The sequence below is a fragment of the Dromaius novaehollandiae genome, chromosome 3 (genome assembly GCF_036370855.1).
Source record: "Dromaius novaehollandiae isolate bDroNov1 chromosome 3, bDroNov1.hap1, whole genome shotgun sequence".
Taxonomy (NCBI): domain Eukaryota; kingdom Metazoa; phylum Chordata; class Aves; order Casuariiformes; family Dromaiidae; genus Dromaius; species Dromaius novaehollandiae.
The window spans coordinates 41,011,117-41,035,975 of NC_088100.1; the positions used below are offsets into that span (position 1 = coordinate 41,011,117).

At 38.9% G+C, this 24,859-nt stretch overlaps 1 protein-coding gene across 4 annotated transcripts in view; it reads left to right on the forward strand.

The window, feature by feature from the left end:
- Positions 1-1,366: 1,366 nt before the first annotated feature.
- PM20D2 (peptidase M20 domain containing 2) overlaps positions 1,367-24,859 on the forward strand; it is a 48,821-nt gene continuing 25,328 nt past the window's right edge. The window contains exons 1-8 of one of the 4 annotated variants that reach the window (XR_010388283.1): positions 1,367-1,974; positions 2,053-2,201; positions 6,118-6,260; positions 9,395-9,549; positions 12,277-12,412; positions 14,217-14,352; positions 16,840-16,947; positions 17,796-17,821. Coding sequence is in view for 2 of the 4 variants with exons in the window: in XM_026093389.2 (XP_025949174.1) it covers positions 1,504-1,974; positions 2,053-2,201; positions 6,118-6,260; positions 9,395-9,549; positions 12,277-12,412; positions 16,840-16,947; positions 17,796-18,001 (1,368 nt within the window). In the remaining 2 variants the exon portion in view is untranslated. Of the gene's footprint in view, positions 1,975-2,052; positions 2,202-6,117; positions 6,261-9,394; positions 9,550-12,276; positions 12,413-14,216; positions 14,353-16,839; positions 16,948-17,578; positions 17,649-17,795; positions 20,502-24,859 lie in introns of those variants that run through there. The other 3 variants (XR_010388282.1, XM_026093389.2, XM_064508772.1) reach the window with 3 other exon arrangements.

Sequence of the window (24,859 nt, forward strand, 5' to 3'; positions counted from 1 at the left end):
TATATAAGGTTTGGGTGTCACTAGGCAAAGGAACTCCCCTTTCTTCTGGAGAGAAGGGAAACCTCCAATTCAGTACATCAAAGCACTCCTGAGACAACAGAGAAGTTGTGGAGAAAGAGCGCAGTGGATAACCATGATTAGAACAAATAAAAGGAAATTTCTGGTAATTCAGTGAATACAGGAAAAACATCAGATATTGTCTTTTAGTTTGTGTTGACTTCACCCTTTTTCAGGTACAGATTAGACAGGCAAGGTCCCTGCTGTCTGACTTGTATCTAATATTAGCTCATGACGAGCTAATATTCAAGCCCATTCTAACTACTGAGAGAGCATAGTTAGTCATATGCGCATGATCATCAGGATTTCATTAGGAAAGTCAGCAGAGCTGCCTGGCATTTTACAAGAGCTATGCATGTACACATGCCATGCAGCATGGACCTTACGGACAATTAGCCAACGTGCTTTGCGCTCAGTGCTGTGGACTGCGCAGAGTTTATCATGCATAAGCAAAGCACCCATGCTGCATGTCGCTGTTGATTCAGGTGTGCACCTGTGCATTGCATGGGTTCCCAGTGTGCAGCTTCCTTTGAGGAAGAGTTAGGTCCAGCACATACACTGTGGGGTTAGCGCAGCAATGTGGAGCAGCGCGCCCGGAGCTACCACTGCCCAGGCAGCAGCACCGCACAGAAGCCCTGACTGATTCGGGGTCTGGAAATCCCAAAGAAAGCTGAAGGAAAAAAACAAATCCAGACAGGCAAGACTTCTAATCGAAAAAATAAAGGAAATAATCTGGGAAAACAAGGTATTCATTTTCAAGCACTGCAGAGTTGTGACTAATCTTAAGCTTGAATGCAATCTCTTTGGGAAATGGTGCACAGAGAGTAGCTGAAAATAGTAGGAACAAGCCTGTTTTGATAGAAAATGTATAACCTGCTGAAAATGAAAGCCTGATGCCCGACAAAGGTGTGTGAGGAAGGCACATGCTGAATCAGCAGCACGATATAATGGTAAAAAGTCTGAAGTGGGACATGCAAGTAAGTCCATACATTTAACACAGGCTAAATCAAGTCTCATGCTGCAGAGAGGGCAAGAACTCAAGCAAAACTCCTCTTGGCACTACCCGTAAAGCCCAAACAAGGCAACCCCCAGCTCTGCGTTGGGCACATCGGCCACCACATCCCAATCGCCAGAAATAAACCCCGACATAACGAGCACAGCCCCCGCATCGGGGGGGGAGGGGGAAGAGGGGGAAGCCCCGCCCCTCGCCTCCCCGCCCTTCCCTGCGCTGGGCGCACTGGGATGGGTAGTTCTGTCCGGTCGCCACCTATGGGACGTGCCGGCGAGAAGAACTACATCTCCCAGTGTAACCCGCGGCGCCGAGGAGGTGATAAAAGGGGGTGGTGGCGGCGGCTCGCGGCTCACGGGGCGGCGGGCAGGTGCGCGCGGGTTGGCGGTTGGGGACGGTTGGCGCGCGTTGGCAGGTGCTTCTGGGGCTGCTCCCTCATGAGGCCGCAGGAGCCGGCGCAGGGCGGCCCCGCCGCCATGGCCGCCGCTGCGCTGCCGCCGCTGGCGCTGGAGAAGCTGAAGCAGCGGGCGTGCGAGAGCGTGGAGCTGAACGCGGCGCGGCTGGGCGCGCTGAGCCACGACATCTGGAGCCGGCCCGAGCTGGCCTACGAGGAGCACCAGGCGCACGACGCCATGACCCGCTTCTTCTCCAGCGGGGAGCTGCCGGGCGCCGCCTGGGCCGTGCAGCCCCGCTACAAGCTGGGCACGGCCTTCCGCGCCGAGTGGGGTACGGCCGCCCCCCAGGGCCTGCGCCCCCGCCGTGTCGCCTTCCTCTGTGAGTACGACGCCCTGCCCGGTATCGGCCACGCTTGTGGCCACAACCTCATCGCCGAGGTGGGTGCCGCCGCCGCGCTGGGGCTGAAGGCCGCCCTGGAGAGCTTGCCCCAGTCGCATCCCGCTGCTGTCCAGGTGAGACTCCCTTGTCCTCGGCCTGTGGCCCTGGCTTCTGCGGCCCGGTCGGCCCCTGACTCTGTGTTTGTACTGCAGGTTACAGTGCTGGGGACACCTGCGGAAGAAGAAGGAGGAGGCAAAATAGACCTCATAAAAGCTGGAGCGTTTGATGATCTGGATGTGGTTTTTATGGCACACCCGTCGCAAGAAAATGCAGCCTATCTGCCCGATGTAGCAGAGCACGAGTGAGTGCGCAGGTCGGGTGGAAAGGGTTGGTTTGTTGTTATCCTTTTCACTAGGAGAGCTGCTTTGAAAGAGGCTGAACTAAGGGCCTGAGACCTTGCCTGTGCCCTTCAAACAAGGTATTTACAGTCAGCTGAGGTCACTGTTCTGGACACTCAGAGCAGTTGTTCCAAAGCACAGTGTTCAGCTTGCAACAGCATTTGTGCAGTATGTTTTGTTTGTGGGAGTTCATTAGACTTGTATCTTTTTGTTCCATTTGTAAAATGTTAGTAGAGAGGATGGATGTCAAGGAAGACATTCAGCAGAACACCAGATTGCTTGTTATAATATAGCATAGTGTGTATGCTAGAAAGTTCTTAAATGTTGATGTTGATGTTCTTCACGCTTAAAATTTAGTGTTAAAGATCATTTATGGCTCACAGTTAATCCTACATGGGTCCCCAAAATTTATTTTTTCTTCTGATATATTTCTAAGCATTCCTTTTTATACATGCATGCCATTATCTTCTCTCTAAAAAAGTTTCCTTTGAAAAGCATTCCTTTTTACACATGCATGCTATTATCTTCTGTCTAAAGAACAGTTTCCTTTGAAAAGCATCTGTTCTTTAAATTTTAGAACATAGAACTGGGAACAGTCTCACTGTTTTCTTGAAAGTGGTTCTGTTTCTCTCCCACTTCAGACACAGCTAGTCAGCTGAACCTGGTTATTGTTAGGATCCTTATTAATTTCCAGCTTAAATTTAATGTTGGCATTTTACATATGTTAGCTCTCTCATCAGCTTGGGTTTTCTGGTTCAAATTAATTCTTGGCTGTCCTTTGTGTTTACCCCCAATATATGTACAGATGGCAGTCACATCCCCTCTAAGCCTTCATTTTGCCAGCTAGGGATATAACTCTTTGGAAACTAGGTCTTGAATTCTTTTGATTAGCCCTACTGTTTCTTCTCTGCACTTGTTCATTGTTTGCGCTTGTAGCCACTTGTTTTGAAGTATTCCTTTCTGGATATGCATAATCAGGATTGTACACAAAACTTCAGGTGGAGTCTCATTAGGCTGTACTCCGCTAATGATGGGACCACTGTGTGTCGTTATTTCCTGGAAATTTCAACATATATGCATCTGAGGATTGTTTGCCTTTCGGCAAACTGGTACCTCATAATTATTCTGTAGATAGCTAGCATATGTGAGGGTTACTCTGTAGTCATTTTCATGCAGTGAACTCTTACAGGAGAAATGCATGGTTTGTAAGTGCATGGCTTTTTTTATATTTTTGAGTTTCATCTTATTTCTGTGATGCCAGTCTGCAAGGTCGTGCCATTCCTTCTTCGATATTATAAACCTCTTCTACTTTCATAATGTTCCAGCTGTAGGCTATCAGCACTTTTCATTAGTGGGTTTTTTGCCACACAGTCAATAATGTTTGATCCCAAGGACTTATCCTGCAGAGATGCCATTAGTAACCTCCCTCCAGTGCAACATTTTTTCATCTAAGTATTACATTTGATTATCTTTGACTGAATTTTGTAATATTTAATTAAATGGGTATCCAGCCATCTCTAGCTTGAATGCACTGACTGCTGTTTCCGTTTTGGTTGTGCTACCTTCCAGCCCTTTTTCCTTGCTTTTACTGGCTGTTTTGCCTTTGCCTTATCATTCAGTGCTGTTCTTGGTGAATCATTTGCTTTCATGACTGCTTAGTTTTAGAGTAGAAATGAACAAGGTCAGTAAGGCCCCATCCTCCTTGCATAGCTAGCCCTGTGTTTTATTCCTTCTTCGTGTTTCTAAAGAATCTTAACTGTTTGTAGTTTCTTTGTGAGGCTTAGCTCAGCTTGGCTTTTAGTTGCTGTCTGTTAAAGACTGTATTTTTAATGTTCAAGATGTAGCTTTCATTGATAGTTTTGTCTTTCTGTTCACTCTCTACTCTTGTAATAGCCTTTTGAGATTGATACAGAAGGATTTGGAAATCTCCCTTCAGAGGTGGTCTGTGGTAGGATACAAGTCCTAGATAGCCTTTAAACCTTGAATATGGAGGAGTACGGTGTGAAACAACTTGCTGCCTCCAAAGGCCTGAAATACTTAACCTTTGTCATAGCTAACATAAGGATGAGGTATAAACATTTGATTTTTTGGTTGTTTTGCAGGAATTTAAGGTCTATAGATCACTAAATTATTAGTATTATCATGTCTGCAAACTCTGAAGCTGTCTTGTGCCTGAAGTGTAAAAATAACATGTTGGGATAAGTTGTGAATCCATGTAGTAATTTGCTGATACTTATTCACTTATCCTTCATCTAATCAGCTTGGGTGTTTTGTTAATCAAATAGGATATGTGTTCTTGTGCTGATATTCTTAAGATTGCTTAGGATTGCATTGTTCACCAAAAGTCTAACTTTTTTTTCCTCTGAAAATGTGATGCTTGCATAGCAATAGGAACTACAAGAAAAGGAATGCTGAGAGAATATATGTATGTATATGGGTGTATATATATAAATAAGAAGCATGTGTCTCTTTTGGAAAAGATGATTGCAGTATCACTATTTGCTTTACTTTCCCTTCCCTCCTATCCTGAGAATAACTACCCAGTGATCTGTCCTGCCTTCTCTGTTGTTTTTTAAGGGGTTGTAGTGTAATGCTTGGGATGTTAATGGATTAGCTTTCTTATCTTTATTCATATGTGATAATCTATTTTAAATAAAACTCACTTTTCACAGTGGGCTGTATGGTTGTCTTGAAGGTGAGGGAGGAAGAGAAAGGCATCACGATGGAATACTTCAGAATGCAGGCAGTAGCACAAGACATTTGCTCTGCTACAACAGTAGGCTCCATTGTGCCCCTTTTTCCCATCCAGTATTTAGGTTCTGGTACTAGCTTAACAGCCCTGGCATGGTCTGGGGCATGAGGGGTTAGTACAGGGTAAGTGGTTAAGTTGGCATCTGTGCAAGATAGAGAGTCAAGCAAGTTAGGCTGACAGTAATGGGGTAAGAGGCTGTGTGTATTTAGGGGAACTCTGAGCCTGAGGATGGAGTATTATACATAAAGGACAGAAATTTTAGTTAAAATCTCTAAGTTTGATAAAATTAGTATTTGCGTAGTTAATAAATAGTAATACCATATATAGTTGTTGATATTTATTGCCTCTTGAAAGGAATTTTCCTATAATTTGAAGTATCAAATACATTATTTTGGTAGGCTGAGATAAATGGCTCCCATAAGATGAAGCCAAGTAATTGATATAAAAGATAAAATTTAAGTAGAGTAGTATGTGGTTTTTACAAAGATGGAGGATAACTTTTGCAGTAGGTTTCTTCATTTTCGCAAGCCCTTCTACCAGCTTTTTTGAGGTGCGCAGGGAAAGGATATTCTTGCTGCGGCATAGTGATGTTTATTTTATACTGGGCTATGCCTTTACTACTGTTTTAAAACTTGACATTTGATATTTAGACATGGGTTGTATGTGATCCTATTAAATGTGCTTTTGCTGTCTTTTATACAGCACAAATTTTATTTAAAAGTTTGACAAGAATTAGGACAATTACTTTCTGAGTTTGAATTAGAGAAAAGGGTGTATTATCCTCTATTCAAGAAGAATTTGTCTTGGAGTGGTCAGGCAGGCATAAACAAGTATTGGAGAAATTTACTTAGCATGTGAAAATTGTACTTTGCAGTCTGTGTAGTGGTAGGTTAGCAGTATCCCTTTTGCCTGATTTTTCTTGATATCACTTTATTTCATTGATCTAAAAGTGTTTTCTGTGTTAGGAGATAATTTAGCTTTATAACAGTGTAGTGCCTGGTAAATTGTTGCTTTGTGTTCTGCGTGGCAGAACATAAATAACAATTACAACTGTGTGAACCAAAGAAATTTTTAGAGGTTTTTTTCAGTGAATGAAAAACAAATAAGCAATGCCTTTTATTTCCTAGCGTGACTGTGAAATACTATGGAAAAGCTTCTCATGCTGCTGCTTATCCTTGGGAAGGAGTTAATGCATTAGATGCTGCTGTTCTTGCATACAACAATCTGTCTGTTTTAAGACAGCAAATGAAACCAACCTGGAGAGTTCATGGTGAGAGCTTCATTAAATCTAATGTCCAGCAAGTAAGACTTTAGGCTGTTCAAATACTAACTTACGACATACCACAATTTAAAATACTGCATTATAAGACTAAATTAGTATAATCACTTCAAATATGAAATAGTAACATTTCATTTAAATATTTTTCTCTGTAACTTTTAAAATCATATCAGTGTCCAGAATTAACTGGTGAAAATACTTACATGTCAGATTCAAAAGAGGACAGTGGTACATAAACAGAGGTTAGACAAATTTTAAGTCTGTGCGTCTGAAGTTGCAATTCAGAAGAATAAAAAAACATAAGCCCAAGTTTATTTTGGTACAAAGCCTTGAAATCCTTATTTGTTAATGTATGTGTTTTTGCAAAGGTGTAAGACTAAATGCTTCTAAAAAGTTAAGTGTTATTTTCTGCACATTTTTGTAGTAGATATTCCATTAATTAGATTGTATTTATATTGACATTTATTGGAAGGTATGTCAACTAGAGTTACTCAGACTCAGACTTATTTCCTGAGGTATGGAAAACAAGTGATGGCAGGAACCTACAGTTTTGTTTAGTAGACAAGTCGGCTAGATATGCACTGGAGTCTAGTATTTAAAATCTAGTAGATCTAGATATATTCCTTTTGCAGTAGAACATGTTATCCATTAAGCCTGACTCATGCTCCTGGAACACCTTGCATTTCTTTTTACATGGTGAGAAAGTTTCAGAAGTTCAAGTGGAAGTTGCCCCGATAGCTATAATCTCAGATTTCCCTTATCTCACCCTCCACAATTTTTTCTAAATTGAAAGAAAGAAATTTGGCCATTTTTGCATGACTTCTGAATGAGCCATTTATTTGGAACAAACGATCGTTACATGCATCTTGGCTGCTTGTGCTTAGGCGATCTATGTACTGCACGTGCACATTTCTCTCCAGGAAGTCTGGATGGACATCTGCAAGTCTTAGGCGTTTGGGCTGTAGATAAAGATACAATTGCAGTTCTGCCATGTAGCCTATGTGAATGTATTTCAGACAGTGGACGTAGCCTTTTTTTCCAGCTAGCTTTAGCTGTCTATCCTGTTGCTCTGTGGGAAACTACACTTAATTTTGAGTTTTAGTGTATGAAACTTGCATTGCAGGTTTAAATTTGGAGGTGCTCACATCTTTTATTGAACCTGAGCGTAAACTAAACACAATGTGGGTAATGAATTAACAGTACTAAACAAACCTAAGGGGAAATAAGACTTTAACCACAGTGATGCTTAAGTTATTGTATTGATGTAATGGCAGTCGTAAAACTTTTTCAAAACAGAGATCTTTAAAATATGTTTGGGAAAGTATAAGTGGTCAGGATGATATTTGATTTTAGAAATGTTTTCCTTACAACAGTGTCTTGCAGGTTTTGTGTTGCAGGTTTGCAGTAACAGCAGTAGCTGTATTAGGCAACTGATCCTAATGTCTTAATAAACAAGCATTGAAATAGTTTCCATCACTTAAAGTCTAGAATTTCTAAGCAATGCTCTAAATGAACAATTTTGTTTTGAGTTTGTCTAGTATTTGATAGGTCTATTGTTCCTCCCCATTTATCAGTGCAGTAAACACAATAGGAATGTAGATTGTTTTTTTTCTTGGATTATATCTGTTATGTTCAAGAAGTTGTACTAAGCAGGTTGTAAAAAATTAGAAGTTCCATCTGCAAGCAGGGTAAACTAGGTGCTTACAACTACTGTGCAAACCACCTACTTTCAAGCTAGGTCTGCTCTTTACTCCATATTGCAGTTGCTTTGAAATTTAAGTGTAGACATACTCTTAGATTCTATCCAGTTCTGTTTACAGATGCATTAAAAACAAGCAAAAGTGGTTTGCTCCATAAGCTGCTTGTTTTGAACAAACTTATTATGGTATGTACCATGTAAATTTGTACGGTTGCTTACTTGCTGGTTCTTTTTCTGTGATATCTGCCCCTCTCATCTGAGCTGTTCCATCTGTTATAGAGTGGTACTGATCATTTGATTGAGCACTTTGTTTACTTTATTGACTGTGAGCAAGATTGGAAAGATTTTATTTGAGGAGGGATTCATAGTCCTAATCATTTTTCTGCACTAAAATTGAAGATTTTTTGCCTATTTGCATCCTGATAGTGTGGTCTTCTCAGGCTTAAGCAACACAGTCAATAACTTTTTGTAATATTTCCATTTAAGATAGATAAGATGGTTTCTTGGATTCTACTTGAAACAAATCTGATCTTACATAAATTCATGGTAGGAGGCCTGGGAACAAGGCAGCCTCTTAAAAACAACTAGCTGTTGTTAATGCATTGAAAAATCTAGTGTGGTGTTGATGTATACAATGTTTTGTTTTTGAAATAACTAAATTCTTTTTATGATACCATTTCTGATGCCATAATTGAAAACTATGTAGTTGTCGTATATTTCCTTGAGGGAACACTTTCAATTCAAGCCTGACCCATGAATAAAATTGTGTCTGTGTGTATATATATGTGTGTGTGTGTAAAATATATATGTGTGTATATATATACATATATATATACATATATATATAAAATATATTTATACACACACACAGAGGATTTTCAAAGAATTAGTATGAAAAATCAGCTGAACTTTCTATATGCTGCAGCACATGCATGTTGCTGTGAGTGAAGAATTTTAGCATTGCAGAAAAACATAAAAGTCAAAAAAATTCTCTCCAACCTGGCAAAATAAGTTGGAAACACATCCTAGTGGAGGAAACCTTAAAGGCTGGAATGCAAAGCAGCCTTTATAACAGATTTTTTCCTATTTCTCTGTGACAGCTGGATTGTTTGACAGCCCTGCATTGAATTCCAGGGGATTAATTACAAATACTAGTTTGGTTTTTCTTTAGGTTAATAGCAGATGTCTGATCAGATGAATGTGAGAAAATCACGCTGAAAAGCCTTTGTACATTCTATTTACTAATCTGACATGATATAGAAAAATGTTGTCCACATACTATAGTTTTGTCATTCTTTGTATTTCATGCTCAGTTTATGCTTTATTTTTGTTGATGATTTGGCTCTTAAGTGACGAGATTCATGGCAGGGCTGAAGATCCAGCAAATGTATGCAACATTGGTAACATGACCTTTCTCTTTCTGTAGGTATAATAAAAAATGGTGGTGTGAAACCTAACATCATTCCTTCTTACACTGAACTAGAGTTTTACTTGCGTGCCCCTTCAGTGAAAGATCTTTCTGTTCTGACAGAGAAAGTTGAAAACTGCTTCAAAGCTGCAGCACTGGCCACAGGATGCAAAGTAAGAATGTCTTCATGGTCATGTATTTCTATTATGCTGGAGATAAGGTAGGCCAGAATACGAAACTGAGGCTTACAGCATTTGTTTGCATGGTGCTTAACTGAAGTTAATCGAAATTTCTATGACACTATTTGTTATTCTATTGCTTTGTGTCCTTAAAGCAAGCTTTGGTTTATAAACAGAATGTCACAGAATTACAGAATAATCTAGATTGCATTGGAGGAGGTTTCCAGAGGTCATCTGGTCCAATACTGCCTGCTCAGAGCAGGGCCTGGTAGACCAGGTTGCCTGGGGCCTTGTGAAGTTTTGAATATCTCCAGGGTCAGAGATTCCACAACCTTTCTGGGCAGCCTGTTTACAGTGTTCAATACCTTCCCTGCCCCCCCAATTTTCCTAATATTTATATCTAACAGGAATGTTCTGTGTTGCAGCTTGTGTATTGCCTCTTGTTCTACTGTTGGACATCTCTGAGAAGTCCGGTTCTGTCTTTTCTGTACCCTCCCATCTTGTAGCTGTAGACAGCAGTAAGGTCTCCCCTTAACCTCCTCTTCTGAAAGCTGAACAAACCCAATTCTCAGCTTCTTAGTCCCCTAATCATCTTGGTGGCCCTTCACTGGCCTCTCCAGTCTTGAGTTGAAGAGCCCAAAACTGGGCACAGTATTGCAGATGTTGTCTCACAGGCATTGGGGAGAATCTCTTTCCTCAACCTGCTGGTTACAGTGCTACTAATACAATTCAGTTTGTGTTTGGTCTCATTGCTGCAAGGGCAGACTGCTGACTCATTTTCAACTTGTCCGCTAGGACTGCTGGATCCTTCTCTGCAGAGCTGTTTCCCAGCCAGTCAGCCCCCAGCCAGTGCTGCTGCACAATATTATTCCTTTGCAGATGCAAAGCTTTGCACTTGTGTTCGTTGAACTTCGTAAGGTTCCTGACAGCCTATTTTTTCTGGCCTGTTGAGATCCTTCTGAATAGTAGCTGTACCCTCCGGCTCATTAACTGCTTTTTCCCCACCCCCAATTTGGTATTGTCAACAAACTTGCATAGTGTGCTCTTATGGGTTGTCTGGATTGAAGATATCTAAACAATAATGGTAGCAGTATTAATGCTGAGGGATACCACAAGTAACAGGCTGCCATTTGGATTTTTGTGCCACTGATCATAACGCTTTGAGCCTGGTTGCCTAGTCAGTTTTCCACCCACATTGTAGCTTACTTATTCAGTCCATATCTCCTTAATTTGGCTATAAGAATACTGTGAGGGACCAGGTCAAAGACATTGCTTAAATGAAAGTAAACAACACCCTCTACTCTTCCTTGTACAGAGTTGAACATTTCATCATGAAAAGCTAAGGTTGGTCAGGCACTATCTGCCCTTTAGTAAATCTGTGTTGGATGTTCACGGTCATCTTATGATTCATGTGCCTGGGTGTGGTTCCTAGGAGGATTTGGTCCATAGTCTCCTCAGCAGCTGAGGATAGTCTGACCAGCCTGTAGTATTCCAGATCCTCCTCCTGGACCTTCTTCAAGATGGGTATGATGTTTACCTCTTCTTCAATCAGCGGAACATCCCTCAATGTCAATGACCTTTCGAAGATGATAGAATGGCATTGCAATCAGGGAGCTCACTCAGCACCTCTGAACGCATCGCATCTGCTCCCATGGACTTGTATGTCCAATTTGCTTAAGTGCCACCTAGCTCTCTTCTGTGGATGATGCTTCACTCCTACAGACTGTGCCAGTAGGCTCAGAGACCTGGGAGGCTTGAGGGTGAACCTTATCAGTAAAAACAGGCAAAACTCATTAAGCATTAAATCTTTTTTGTGTTCTTTGTTACTAGGTGCATTGCCTCATTGAGTAGCAGGCTTGTGTAGCAACCCAACATAAAAAATGGCTGATTTCACTTAGCATTCTTCCCACTTTTTTGCTTTTAGTATATAGTGTTTCCTATAGCTAGTTCAAACTATATGATTACCTTGCAATGTATTGCTAAGATCAGTGGTTCTGCTTGCTTTATAGTTACAGGCTGGTGCATTGGCTATCTATGAAAAACACTTGTGAAAAGAATGTCACCAGAATAAATGGGTATATTGTATGTGAGCTAGTGAGTTGTAAGGTCTATTTGAGTCATGCTGGTTTCCTAGTATGGTCTCTATTCCAACTAGAAAAGAGTTTCAAAAAGTTTATTTTGTTTTATTTTTGCTTTATTCTAAGTGGAAGTTAAGGTCTCTTGAAACTTGACACCAATACTTTTTTGCCTTTATTTTCAGTCATTTTTCCTGTGTGAAGTCATTCCATAAACATTGACGGAGCTGTAATTATTGGGACTGTTCTTTACCTAAAAATAGTAAAATAGAATTTGATAAAAGACTAAATGACTTTCTACCTAGTTTAATAGTACCTGCACTGAAATCCATTAGAGGCCATTTTAGAAATGCCTGCTTACTATTTTTAATTAACAATGCCATACACAAAATCCGTGCTTTTGGAATTTGACAGTCTTGTGGAAGCTTGATGGAATCCCCAGCTGGGTTTTGATCAAGGATAGTATTTGGCTAAATGAAGGAAGTAAAAAGCTCGTTAAAATTTTTGGAAAGGAACTTGGCACTTAGGTCTGTTTTGATATGGGCCAAAAATGTGGGTATGTACTTAAATTTTCAGGTCATTAAACACAGTTTAGGTTGGACTGGTTGAAGTTGGGGAATAATGTCTAACTGTTTTACTTGCTTAGGTGGAAATAAAAGGTGGTGAACAAGATTACTACAATGTGCTTCCAAATAAGAGCCTGGAGAATGTTTACAAGGAGAATGGAAAGAAGCTTGGAATAGAATTTATATCAGATGACTGTGTTTTGAATGGTTTGTCAGGTAACTCAAATCTGGCTTTTTTTTGTTATGACAAGTTTGGATTGATCAAACCTTAAGTGTATAAAATAATGGGCTAGAGGTAGGTTAAGCATATTCTGGTCATAAGAAAAAATCAAATTAGAAAATCGAAATTTCCTAAAAGGATCGTACTCTGGCCTGTCTGTTTGCGTTTGCTCTGGAAGCTGAGAAATTTCCCTGACAAATAGGAAAAGCAGTAATCATTTTCACTGAGTATTTCATATAAGAACTATTTTGGTCATGGGGAGATGGAAGGAAAAGAGCTGTCTTACTGAGAACATGAGTATGTGGAATGAACTGAGGCTCATCATATTGCTTTGAAATATAGAATCCTGATGGTATTCATAGGAATGGAGATGAGATTTAGTTTTTAGGAACCTTATTAAATAATTTCATCTAAACCTACTGATAAACAAATTGACTAGCATCTAACTAATATTTTAGAGGGACTTTGATGTTTAAGTGGAAGCTTCTTTAAGTATCTTAGTAACCCTAATTTTAAAAAACCCTTTCTCTTTTCAGGTAATTCTGTGCTTCTTACTTTAGTTCACAAATTGAACAGATTAGTTTTCCAAAGGATTCCATTCAACTAGGTGCTTGTTTCTGGGTCCGGACTGATCCAAAATGTCTCAAGCTATTAAACTTTCTTGGTGTCTCAGGGCTGTGGTAATAGGAGTGTGAATTCTTGAATGCTTAGGTGCATTGCTGGTTACCCTTAACAGTTGATTTTAGAATCTTCCTACAGGAGCTCTCTTAACGTTTTCTCTAACTACTGCTGCTACTTCAGCATTCTTACCCAAAAGCATGAATCTTTGAAGGGAATTCATGGCCTTCACTACTGTTCTCATAAAAATATTTTTGTTCCACTCCTGTTAAAGGTATTTCTCTTTGGTTAGAAAGAAAAGATTTGCTCATTCAAAATTTTTATTCTAAATGGTTTGATTGCAACACTAGTCTTCTCTATATTAAACACAGATCATCTTTAAACAATTGAGATCTAGGGGGCTTGAGGGTGCAATTCTCCAAACTTTCAGTTGTGTTTTGGGCAGGGGAGACAGCATATCTAACTGTATTCTGGTTGTTTTTCTCTATTGCTTACCTTCATTTCAAATTAAGGCAGCGCTAGCATATTTTATCTAATTGGCTGGTTTTCTTGGATTTAGAAACAAATAATTATAACTGAAGAGGGATTTCTTTATTGATCTTTCAATGTGGTGTAAGCAAGATTTACTGCTTTGTTTGGCCTTAAAAAGGGGCTGAAGTAACTTGTTTTCCTGTCTTTGGAATGCTAACTGTAGTGAAATTTTCTGGAACTCTGCTAGTTGCTTCCCTCACAAACCATTGTTATTAAGTATTTAGAAGACCATGAATACTGGTGATCTTGCTGTTTCAGAGGCCCTTCGGATGAACTTGGTATAAACCTAATTGTAATATAATAGTGCTGTCATATATAAGTTGCATAATGCATTAAGTGTTAAGTGTTAACTTGTTTGAACTGGAACTCTCCATATACCTGTTCTTAATTGTTTGTCAAATGTCAAAATATTCTCAAGCAATTGAGCTTTTATCTCACACTATGGTTAGACCTTACTGAATTTTCTTCCCCCCACAGCTTGTCCTGTGAATTGTTGTGGTGGGGATTCAGGAGTGATAACTTAAGCGCATCTTCTAGAGACATTGAGTTTTGTATGCTGCCCTTTTTTGGGGGTTTGAGTGTTTTGTCTCATCTTTTTCAAAACCTCTATTTCTGTTCAGTTTTCATATGGTTTTCAATGTTTTCTTTTAGGATATCCCTTTCTTCTGTTGAAAGGGAAGGAAGATAGCTCAGTTGCTTCTCCATGTCTGTGCAGCAGAAAAGTCGTTAACAGATGAGCATACTCGCTGCCACCTCTACATGGGTATTAGTATCGGTCTGCTTACAGGTATCACTCTAGGCAGCTAAGTGTTTTTGGAGAATTCCTTTAGTTCATCAAATTACATTGCCTTGCGGAAGACTCCACTTATCTGGCACACAGCCAGAGTGGTGTGAAAGAATGTGAATCTGAGCTGGCTTGGACCAGCTGCCATGACCTGTTTCTCCTTCTGCTGTTAGGGTAGTTCTACTACAGGATATTGGTATCCTTCCAAAGCAAATGGCTTAGTTGAGCACATTCCAGGACCCCACACTTGTGATAACTTATTTTGATATTTTTAACATTCATTGGCTTCCTGTGCACGAGATTGATATAGATGATGATAAGAAGGAGCCAGTATGTTTTGAAAATACCACTTTTGAAGCTTAGGATTCTATATAAAGGCTTCCTGAAATCTTTGCATTTTTCCCTCCTTTCATGTCTGTGGCAATTCTGGCTTCCATTATGTGCTTAATGAGTTGACTAGGTTGCAGTATCTGCTACAGGGTATTCCTCTGAGTGATTGGAGCTCCTGATACCTTTCTGTTGAAGGTAGTGCACAAGTCTGTATGTTGCACTGATAACTATTATTTATTCTTCCAGAAGCAAATGTGATCTGTACACCTCTAGCAAGCGTATGGTTCCAGATGTTTGTATGGGAACTATTGGAACAGCTGATGTTTTAAACATGTTGCTAGGTTGTGACTAAGGGCTTAACATTTTTCTGATAGAAGGGAAAATGTGACTATCACAATTTTGTCAAAAGCTGTCTGTATTTTGACTTAGTAAGCTCTAAATTTTACTAGAAAATGCCCAGTTAGATATCTTACATTCAGCAAAAATAACTTGTAAGTTGTAGAGATTTGGATATGAGCACCATTTCAAGTGGAACTGTATGGTTGTGAGCTGGGGTGCACTGGAAGTTTCTAATGCTTCATTTGCGGGGTGAAAGCAGGAAAAAAACCTACACAGTCTTTCCAGCAGTCTGTGTATTGGAGATTAGTAAGGCAAGTCTAGAACTGTTGGTGTAGTTTGGAGTAGGGAGAACTCCTAGACTTCCATTTTGTCTTTCTAGATTGATCAAAGAATGGATCAACAATATAGACTATTGAAAATTAAAGTAACAAGTTGCTGTGCTAAGAGTTAGATTTTATTGAAATCTGTACTGAATTTATGGGAAAAGGTGATTGTCTAAACAATTTTTTCTGCTTCTATTTGTATATGAGCAGAACAAATAGCAAGTTAGTCTTGTCCTCTTTGATCACAAAATGCAGGTTCTGCGGACTCGCATTTAATAGTCATAATCTTTCCATGTAAAAGCTGTACTCTTTAGTGAATTCATTGCTAAGTCTGAAGGCCTAAGTAATACTCTCTCTCCAGTAAGGTTACTTTGATAAGTCTGCTTAATGAGCTAGAAACAATTTTAAATCTTTGGAAGAGCCCTTTCATCTGCTAGCTCTAAAGAATAATTTCTCGCAGCTCTGGCTGGCCTAAAAAAAGTTAATTGAGATCTCTTAACTGATCATCCCTTCCCCCCCCCCCCCCAATTGAACAAGGTGATTTTATGCGTCCTTTGGTGCCTGAATTTCACAGTAACCACATGCTGATTTCTCAAGTTTCTAAATATAATTTTCATAGGGGAGAACTTGACACTGTATTTAGATAATGAGTGAATTGCTTGTTTGAGTAGAAAAAGGAACTCGGGAAGTAGTTGCAAACTCTTGGATGACTTGGATGAGGGATCTACTGCTTCTGGATGGCATCTTTAAATGGATAATGTAATACCTTCAAGATGCATACTGTCACTAGCTGACATATTGACAATGCTAGTCATGTATGAAAGCAGAATTGTCTTGTCATTTAAATTTGCAGTATTGCTATCAAGAATTCTCTTCAAACCATTAGCATCATGTCTGGAGTTTATTTCTGATATCTTGTTTCTCACAAGTGCTTGAACTGTTGAGGTTTCTATAACAAAGTACAGAAAAAATAGTTGTCCTCAATCTATTTTTGTTTGAAGATAATATTTTAGAGTATTCACACTTCAGAGTCCCCCTCCTTCAGCCCCCTTACTGAACACTTGCATGCTGGTGAAAAGTGGTAACTGTTGGGCCTGCAAAAGTACCATCTTGGAGACAGTGACTCTAGTTGCTGAGCTGTAGCTGGATTTGAAATAGATGTGCAGCTCCAATCCCCAAGGTCTGGAGCTTCCATCTTTCTGAATTAGCAGCTTACTGCCAGGAGACACTTGCTTCATGAAAATTTAACAGTAAATGGGTATTGATCGAAAGTGCAATGGAGAGCAGCATCCGAGAATAGCTAGTTAAGGGAAACTCAGCTCAGTGGCAGGAGTATTTGTATGGATAGAAACTTCTTAGAAATGCTTATATTGTAGTATTTGAGACAAAGGATAGTCTGTTTTAGATACAGGCTGGAGATAAAGTGTATATCATACATTTTCTTAAAGCATTCAAAACTTTAACGTGTTCATTGAGAAGCTTTTCCCACTCCTTCTAGGTTCCACTGACTTTGGAAATGTTACATTTGTAGTTCCTGGGCTTCATCCTTACTTTTATATTGGCTCAGATGCCTTGAATCATACTGAGCAGTACACAGAAGCTGCAGGTGAGTTGAAGTGAAAAGGGTTAGAAGCTCAAATTTAGAATCCTTATGCATTGTACGGACTGGTTGCTGATGGAACTGCAGCAAATCTAGATATTAAAAATATTTGGAATTACAGAAGATTAAAGCTTTCTCATGCTTCTATGGTATTCAAAGCTACTATATAGTAAAACTATAAAAGCATGAGTACTAGACGTGAACATGGCTGTATTTCCTATGTAGCAGTGGAGTTAGCTTCTTTAAGCATGATGGGATCTGAGCTGTATGCTGATTCTGAAACAACTTAGTTAATTGCGGAGTTGCAGAAAAAAGTTGATATCTAGAATATCTATTTTTGTATTTGTGTATGAGATATTTTACCACTTGTTACAGTGGAACATTCTCTAAAAGCCTGACTTCTTTTCAATATACCATCTAGTAAGAAGAAATTACAAGGATTAGCCCTACTAGCGTATTCTCAGAAGAATTTCTAAATGTGAGCCTATTAAAGCCGAGATAAAAGTAAAAATTTCTGCTGTTAAAGCACAATGGTTTGGAAATGTAATACAAATATGGTTTTAAACTCTCCATTTTCTAAAAATAGAAATGTGAACACTTTCATTTTCCTGTTTTCTGTCTTGTTTGTTTAAAGCAGTAGCAGAAAGTTAAGTACTCGCATGTGAAAATTGTTTGCGGCCTGTGGAAAATAGGCATACTTCATTCAGGCAAGCAGAATTTTTTTGAAATTATTCTTGCAATTTAAACTCCCAAGATCTTATTTCATAAGCAAAATATGCTTTATGCAATAATTTAGTGATTCTGTATTAAGTATTTAATATATTTAACCTGAAATTTCTCTTATTTTTCTATAGGGTCACAGAATGCTCAATTCTATGCTTTGCGCACAGCAAAAGCTTTGGCAATGACAGCACTGGATGTAATTTTCAAGCCAGATCTGCTAGAAGAAGTCAGACAAGACTTTAGACAGATGAAACTAAGAGAGGAGGGGCAACTAAATCCAGTAGAACCAAGCAAAGAATCTGGCCTTAGCATAGGAGCTGCATGTGCATCACATTAAACTTTAAATGTCTGTTCCCCACCTTAGTGGGGATGACTTGATGGTGAACCTGTATTTGAATTCCAGAAGAGTCTGGATAAACATGATTGAAGAAATGATTTTTTTTGTACTTTAGGGGTAGAAAACCAAATAGTATCATTCAAAAAAATGCTTAATTTCATGTAGCTGTAATCTTTGCTGTATTAAATGTGATGATGAATTTCAGAGATAGATCTCAAATACATTGTTTTTCAGTTGCAGTGCTGAATAATTGATAGAGTTTAGATCTCTTGTCAGTGATTTTTTACTGTACTACTATAGAAATATACCTTATATGGAAAATACAGCTTTTACGTGGACATTTTTATTCTAAAATAAGCATTATTCACTTGGTGATCATAGGCCGATTCTGACCTACTAAGCATTTCCACCTGACTAGTCGCCTTTTCTTGGAACAAGACAGAGGCAAGCACTAGCAAGAAAGCTCTCTCTGGCATGCGTCCATATGCTTAAAACTTGAGCTGCTTCCATTGAAGAGAAGGGTATGTTTGAAGGCATGCCTGTTTTTGACAACAGTAGCTCCTAGCAATGGAATAGAGGGAACTGTATGTTCTTCTGTAGAAGCAGAATTTATCAAGGTTGGACTGTCCTGAAATGCATTGACTTTACTCCTAACAAATTTTTGCAGGTTGCATTGCTTTATGCAGTAGCTGCCTTCTCAAGCCTGTTTGTGCCCATATCCTAAAAATCAGATCTGTTCTCTAAGTCTCGCCAGTCCTCCTTTCTGTAAGATTGCCCTGTGGTTAGTCTGCCCAGTCCTTACTATTTGGCTTCCTAGTGGTTGAGATGTATCTAGATGTAGTTCTGCTTGTCCAAATCTGTTAGGAAATGTTTTTAATTGGCTTGTTAAAGGATCATGTGAACACATAGAGAAAGAACTAATCTTTTGGTTAGATGCAAATTGCTGAGATGAGGACAGACTGAGTGAAAAGCAACTTACTGCTTAGCATTTTCCTAAGCATAGGTATTGTATTAAGCTTCTGAAAAGACATCAAGCTAAATGTATCCCTAAGAGGAAGTCAGAGTACCTCAAATAATTTCTGAAAGATTATTTTTAGCAGCATCAGTCTCTAAATGATAAACTCTAATAAAAGAAAATAAATTCTAATTAGAACTTTAATAAAATTTTGATATGATAGGACATTTTCCTGCTTTAATGTTAATCACTCTTCAAAAAGCCAAGATTCTACTGTATAGTTAAATTTTAGCTTTAACATTTGCAAGAACACTGGTCACTGCACTGATTGAAATATTCTGTAGCAGAAACAAAACCTCTTTGGTCAAAAGGCAGGTTGGTTATCCATGGTATGGTGTCTAATGAAAATGCAATTTAAAAAACAAAGATTTCTAATCTTGGTTTAATTATGGTCTCCCTCTGTGTGTGTGTGTGTGTGTGTGTGTGTGTGTGTGTGCATGCACTGTTTAACACACACCTCCAGCTGCAAGTTAAGAACTGTCAAGAGTCTCTTGGAAGCAAAAAGTACGACTGGCTTCTGTTTGTATGATGTCATGCAGACACTGTAGTACCAGTTCGAAAGGTCTGTTATATAGGCCTTTAACTCTGTAGTATCAAATATTTACTGTAAATGCTTTAGTATTTTTTGTGAGTTTTTTTGGCAAATTAACAGAAAACCTTCTCTTCACAGCTTTTCTGTGTTCTTATAGCTTCATTTGACAATTTTTGTACTTTCTGATACTTCAACCTCTGTACATCTACTAATAGGACACATCTGTTAATGCATTAAACGCTCACAGTGCCTTTGGAAAAAGGAAGTAATCACATCTATAAATAAGAAACAGAGGCACAGATGAAGGGATTTGTTTTGTATTACAAGCCAGTTTGAAGAGCTGGAATGTGATTGCAGGTCTTCCAGGCTGCAAGGTGGTCCTTAGGTGCATGAGCATTTTTGCTTTCAACAGCAGATGGTTTTGATAGATGAATGCATGAATCCACAGTCAGATGAGGGTTGAATTCTGAGCTATGGATAGGTCCAGGATAAGTTGGATACTAAATCCAACTGAAATGTTAGATTAGATCATTTCTACTGATCCTTGTTAAACTTTGTCTAAAGCACTTTCTCAATGTTTAATTTAAGCCCTGCATTGCCAGATCTTGGCCACAGTTATTATTCAGAAATTTCTACTGGGTTAACAAGTTTGTGAACTTCCTTAGCATATTTGGCTTTTTGTTTCCTCCTGTATGAACTGCTTAACGTCTTCTTTAGAAGGCTTTAGAACTTCTTTCTGAGAAGGTATTACAGCCTTCTCAGCTCTCTTCATCCAGATATGTGGCTGTTGGCTGCATCGTTTAATTAAATGATGAGATCATTTATTTAAACATCTCTGCTGTAAAAGCACATCTTAATTTTGCTGTAATCATTGCTGGAATTGAAATGAAAATGTTTGAAGTGTTGATTAAAGATGAGTTGATATCAATAAAGCAATGTAGTTGTGACTCAAATTTCTTGTCTTTTGATTAATATTGGGAGGAATGTTCCATCTTAAAAGCAGGTATATCCAAGTGTACCTCCTGGATAGACTTTGGAGTAAATAGCAATTCAGACAGTTACAAGAAAAAAATTACACTATATTTCAGATGAATGTTTTACTATTTGAATTAAAATTTTTAAAATTGATTACTCTTTAGGACTTGTATCAGGGGAGATGACCCAAAGCAGAGGCAATTTCAAACATACTGAGTCATGTGTGGTTGATTCCTTCTTCATGCCAGAGGGTCTGTTCTAGCATTCTGTCCTTTGGATGAATCGTCCAAGTTGCTTTGCTTCTTGTAGCACTGTTTCCCCCTATATACAATGGAGAATATTTTGTTTACTGCCCCTTAAAAACATTATACCAGACAATCAGGTTATCCTCCCTTTATATTTACATAGGAGCTACCTGTCTTTGAACTTAAAATATTTGTATCCAGAATTAAAAAAGAATGGTACTTTTGCTGAAGACTTGTGGTTCTCTTTCTCTAGCTGCCAGATATGTTGTAATGCATTCAACTTCTGAAATGACTGGTTATATTCTGTTAAAACATTGGTTTTAATTGATTGCAAATACAATGGTAAACTTTGGGATGAATTATATCCCTTACAGTGCTTTTCTGCAGCTTATTCCTTGGTATGTCTCCCTTTTGGCACTGGTAACTGCTTAAGCTTCATGTTTCTTTGCCTCAATCATGTTCATAAGTAGGGAACCTGTTTCAGTTGGTGGCACTCTTCATTGCCCTACAAATTCATAATAGTGACTTTTTCTGCTGTTACATTGCTTCATGACTTCATTTGAACACCATGTTTGATTTTTTTAGTTTGATATTATGTAAGTAGCAAGTTTTCTTTAAGCTTTTCATTTGTACAGGTTATATGCACTTTTTATATGCTTCCTGCTCTACAATAATAATGAATTAACTTTGAAATAATATTTTTCAGGGTGGGTTCAACATGCAGATGCTTTTGGGCCTTTCCCATTTTTATAGTCTGATCATAGAGCAAAGAATACTTAAAGATGTCCAAAGTGATTACTCTGAAAACTTGATGTTTGAGCCACTTTATTGCATTGCTGACTGGACGTCCTTGTATTTTGCATTATGACGTGGTCTCAGTAGTAATGGGTGTAACTTCTTGATGAAGTGTAGGTGTTAAAAGGTAACTTCAAGCTCTTATGCTGTGGCTTTTCTGTGGTCTAAGCTGAGTGTGTTGAAGGTAGGTGGAAAAAGTGTAAAGATGCCTGTACCCTATAGATGAGAGACAGAAAAAAGAAAGATAGAACCAGACCCATGCTCTCCTCGTACTGATGCAGAGCCTAGCGAAGGAGGAATTCATACACTTTAGCGTACTGATACATAAATACGTCTGAATGCATAAATATGTAGGACTGCCTTTGTGGATTGCAAAGAAGCCTTGCATCAGAAGACAAGTATACAGCCAAAGGAAAGACTACTTGCGTAGTCATCTGGCTGAGTGCTTTTTTTAAATTTAGGGTAATATTTCTCTTGGCAGCTTAATGGGAGGGAGGAACTATGTACATTCCCCCCCATAATTTTGTATTGTTCTGTGCATTAATAATGCCTAGAACATTGCCTCCTTCATGGAAACAAGAAGCATCCCAGCTCCTTCACATAAATCTAGTTATTGCATAGTAATTCGTCAGTGTGTTTAGTCTGTCCTGACCTAGACCATGACACCAGGCTGTTGTCTGAGAACAACGTCCAGAACATCAGCATTGCCCACAAGTATGATCTGGCAGTGGAGGAACGTGTCTCTGAGGGACTGGAGGTCCCACTGAACAAGATGCAGGAAAAGAGGTACCAACGAACACAAGGTTGGGAGGAGCTGGTATCAAAAATCAAAAAACAGTGCTAGTTCTTGGTGAGTTAATACAAAATTGCTAATTGTTTTTTGAAATCTCTTTACAGTTGATGCCTTCAAAATTTACATGTTTGTAGGTCTCTGTTGCCTGTCTAAAGAGAGTTCTAAGCAGTATATAGACTAGAAGAGGTTGAAAGGTGTTATAAAATACTGTGCTTTTGCGCACAGAAAGTAAGGTATGTTTTATAGGGTTTTTATGTGTGTATTTTTGGCATTCTGCCATTGTTTGGCACAGAAAAAGTGTCACAAATCTGATAATGCCGGTTTCGGCAGAGGGAGTGTTCCAGTAATTAAAAATACAGTAAGTCTTTCAGCTGAAGGCATGTAGCTATATGGCTCGCAGACAGAGCTGTCTAGTATTCATACAAAGTGAAACAAATATTTCTGATAATTAGTTTATATGTGAATCCATATACAGCGGCAAGCCAGTTCGGGTGTGCACTTGTTTTCCAAATAAAAGGGTGGTTTTAAGTACATTTTAACAGCAAGGGAGATTTATGTGAGCCAGGGCTTTAGGTCTAAGAGACAAGGTGGGAGGTGAAATTCCCTTTAAAACTATTTTGCTGAGGGATGCATGCCTCAGAAATAAGAGATAAATATAAATAAAGAATTATAAACAGTTTCTTAAGCCGTTTAAGACAATGTCATATTCACCTGGTCTTTACTAATAACAAAGGTAAAGCAACAGTTGTAGAGAGCTTCAGATCTTACTTTTTTTTTCAACAGATTTTTTGCAGCCCACAAGTTCTTTCTCTACATTGGAAGACTGACAGCATTTCCTTAAACTGTAGTTTCCACAGAGCTATATACACTAGTCCTGAGGCATGAATGTATACCTCAGATTCCCCAGCTGAGTTTTAATATCAAGAAACCTTTTTTTACTGAAGTGTGGCAGTATATATAGATAAAAGATCTCTTGTGAAACATAAATACTTGTCAAGGAAATAGTTACAGTGATGAAATTATTAGCTTTATAGCTGTTACAGATTAAGAAATAAACTATGAAAGGGTTTTTATGAATTGCTTTTTATCCAGAAGAGTTATAAGACTTCTACACCAAATAAATGGGAATGGGCAGAAAGAGTTGTAGCCATTGACTGAGAACAACAAAGTAGTTATTGCTGAAATGCTTTGAATAACTTGCTAAATATAGACTTTAGGTTGAAGCCTGTGGTTTGTGACATGCAGACATCCTGCTCTCAGGAGAAAAATATGAGCGATAGGGCTTTTTGCAGCACTTTATCCAGGAATGCCAATGTTGAGGTTTTTCCATGAAATACTAAGTTGAAAGCCTTGGATCACCCAGCTTTCTGGGAAGTTGGTTAAGTAGAAATGAACAACTTCTGCAGCTGGACCTGTGGCCCAGAAGATACACATTCCTTTTAGCATCTTTCCAGAGGGTAAGGGTAACCAGCGAGGTTATTATTGAGTCCCTCAAGAATTTCTGCTTCACATGGACACAATTATTGTGAGGAAGGCCACTTGATCGACAGTATGATAAATAGAAAAGTTAATCTCAAGATCAGAGATACCGTTTGTTCATTTTCTGTTCCTGGGATCTGTACAATCCATAGTACAAAGTGCATAAATTCTCCTGTAATCCAGACGTTACCGGAGAATATAATTCTTTGTTCATACCTCCCAATGCCTGAGGGTTCTGTACCCTTTTACATTGTAGTCATCAAGAGAAAGATTGTATGCTCCTCTTAATAAGTATCATTACATATTAGCTGTTGAAATAATCCTTTGTCTAGCATTCATTAAGGATGATCTTCTCAAGACTAACAGCATCCTCCAGGCCAACTTTTTGTTTAAGCAAAGTATTTAGGATTAATTCATCTTAAACAGAAAAATCAGTCTGCATGTTTGCCTGTCTTTCCCTAAGGCTTAACGTTTCCTGGTCCTGAAAATAGCAGTCCTCTACAGAGTGTTTGTCTGCCAGCCTGTCTACCTCATTGCTGCTGGTACCCATGCCACTTTTTAATAGTACTTTTTCCTCACCTCTACTCCCGAGCCTGGCAAGCCTGCCGTGTGGCAGTGTGCTGTTGTCTCAGAACTGCTGTGCAAGATTTAGGCGGTTTTATGTAGGGAGTAGAAGTGTGTCCCTCATAAGAGCTCCTACCAAAATTCTCTGCCAGGCGAAGGTTGGGTAAGACTGCTGCTGTGTTGGATTTCTTCAGGCACTTATAGAAGCTAAGAGAATCTGACAAACTGGTCAAGGTTTTTCCTAGCCACAACTGTATGTGAACTTGCTTATTTAAAAGCAGTGAGAAGCAAGGAGTGAGAATAGCCTGTTTAACAGCCAGAAGCTATATGTCGTTATGCATTGCTGTCATTTATGACTGTTCTAGAGTACCTATACAAACTTATCCTTTCAGCTGTTTAGTCTCAAAGGTAATCAGCAAATGTAATAATGGATCAATCCATTTGATTGATAGATCTGAGA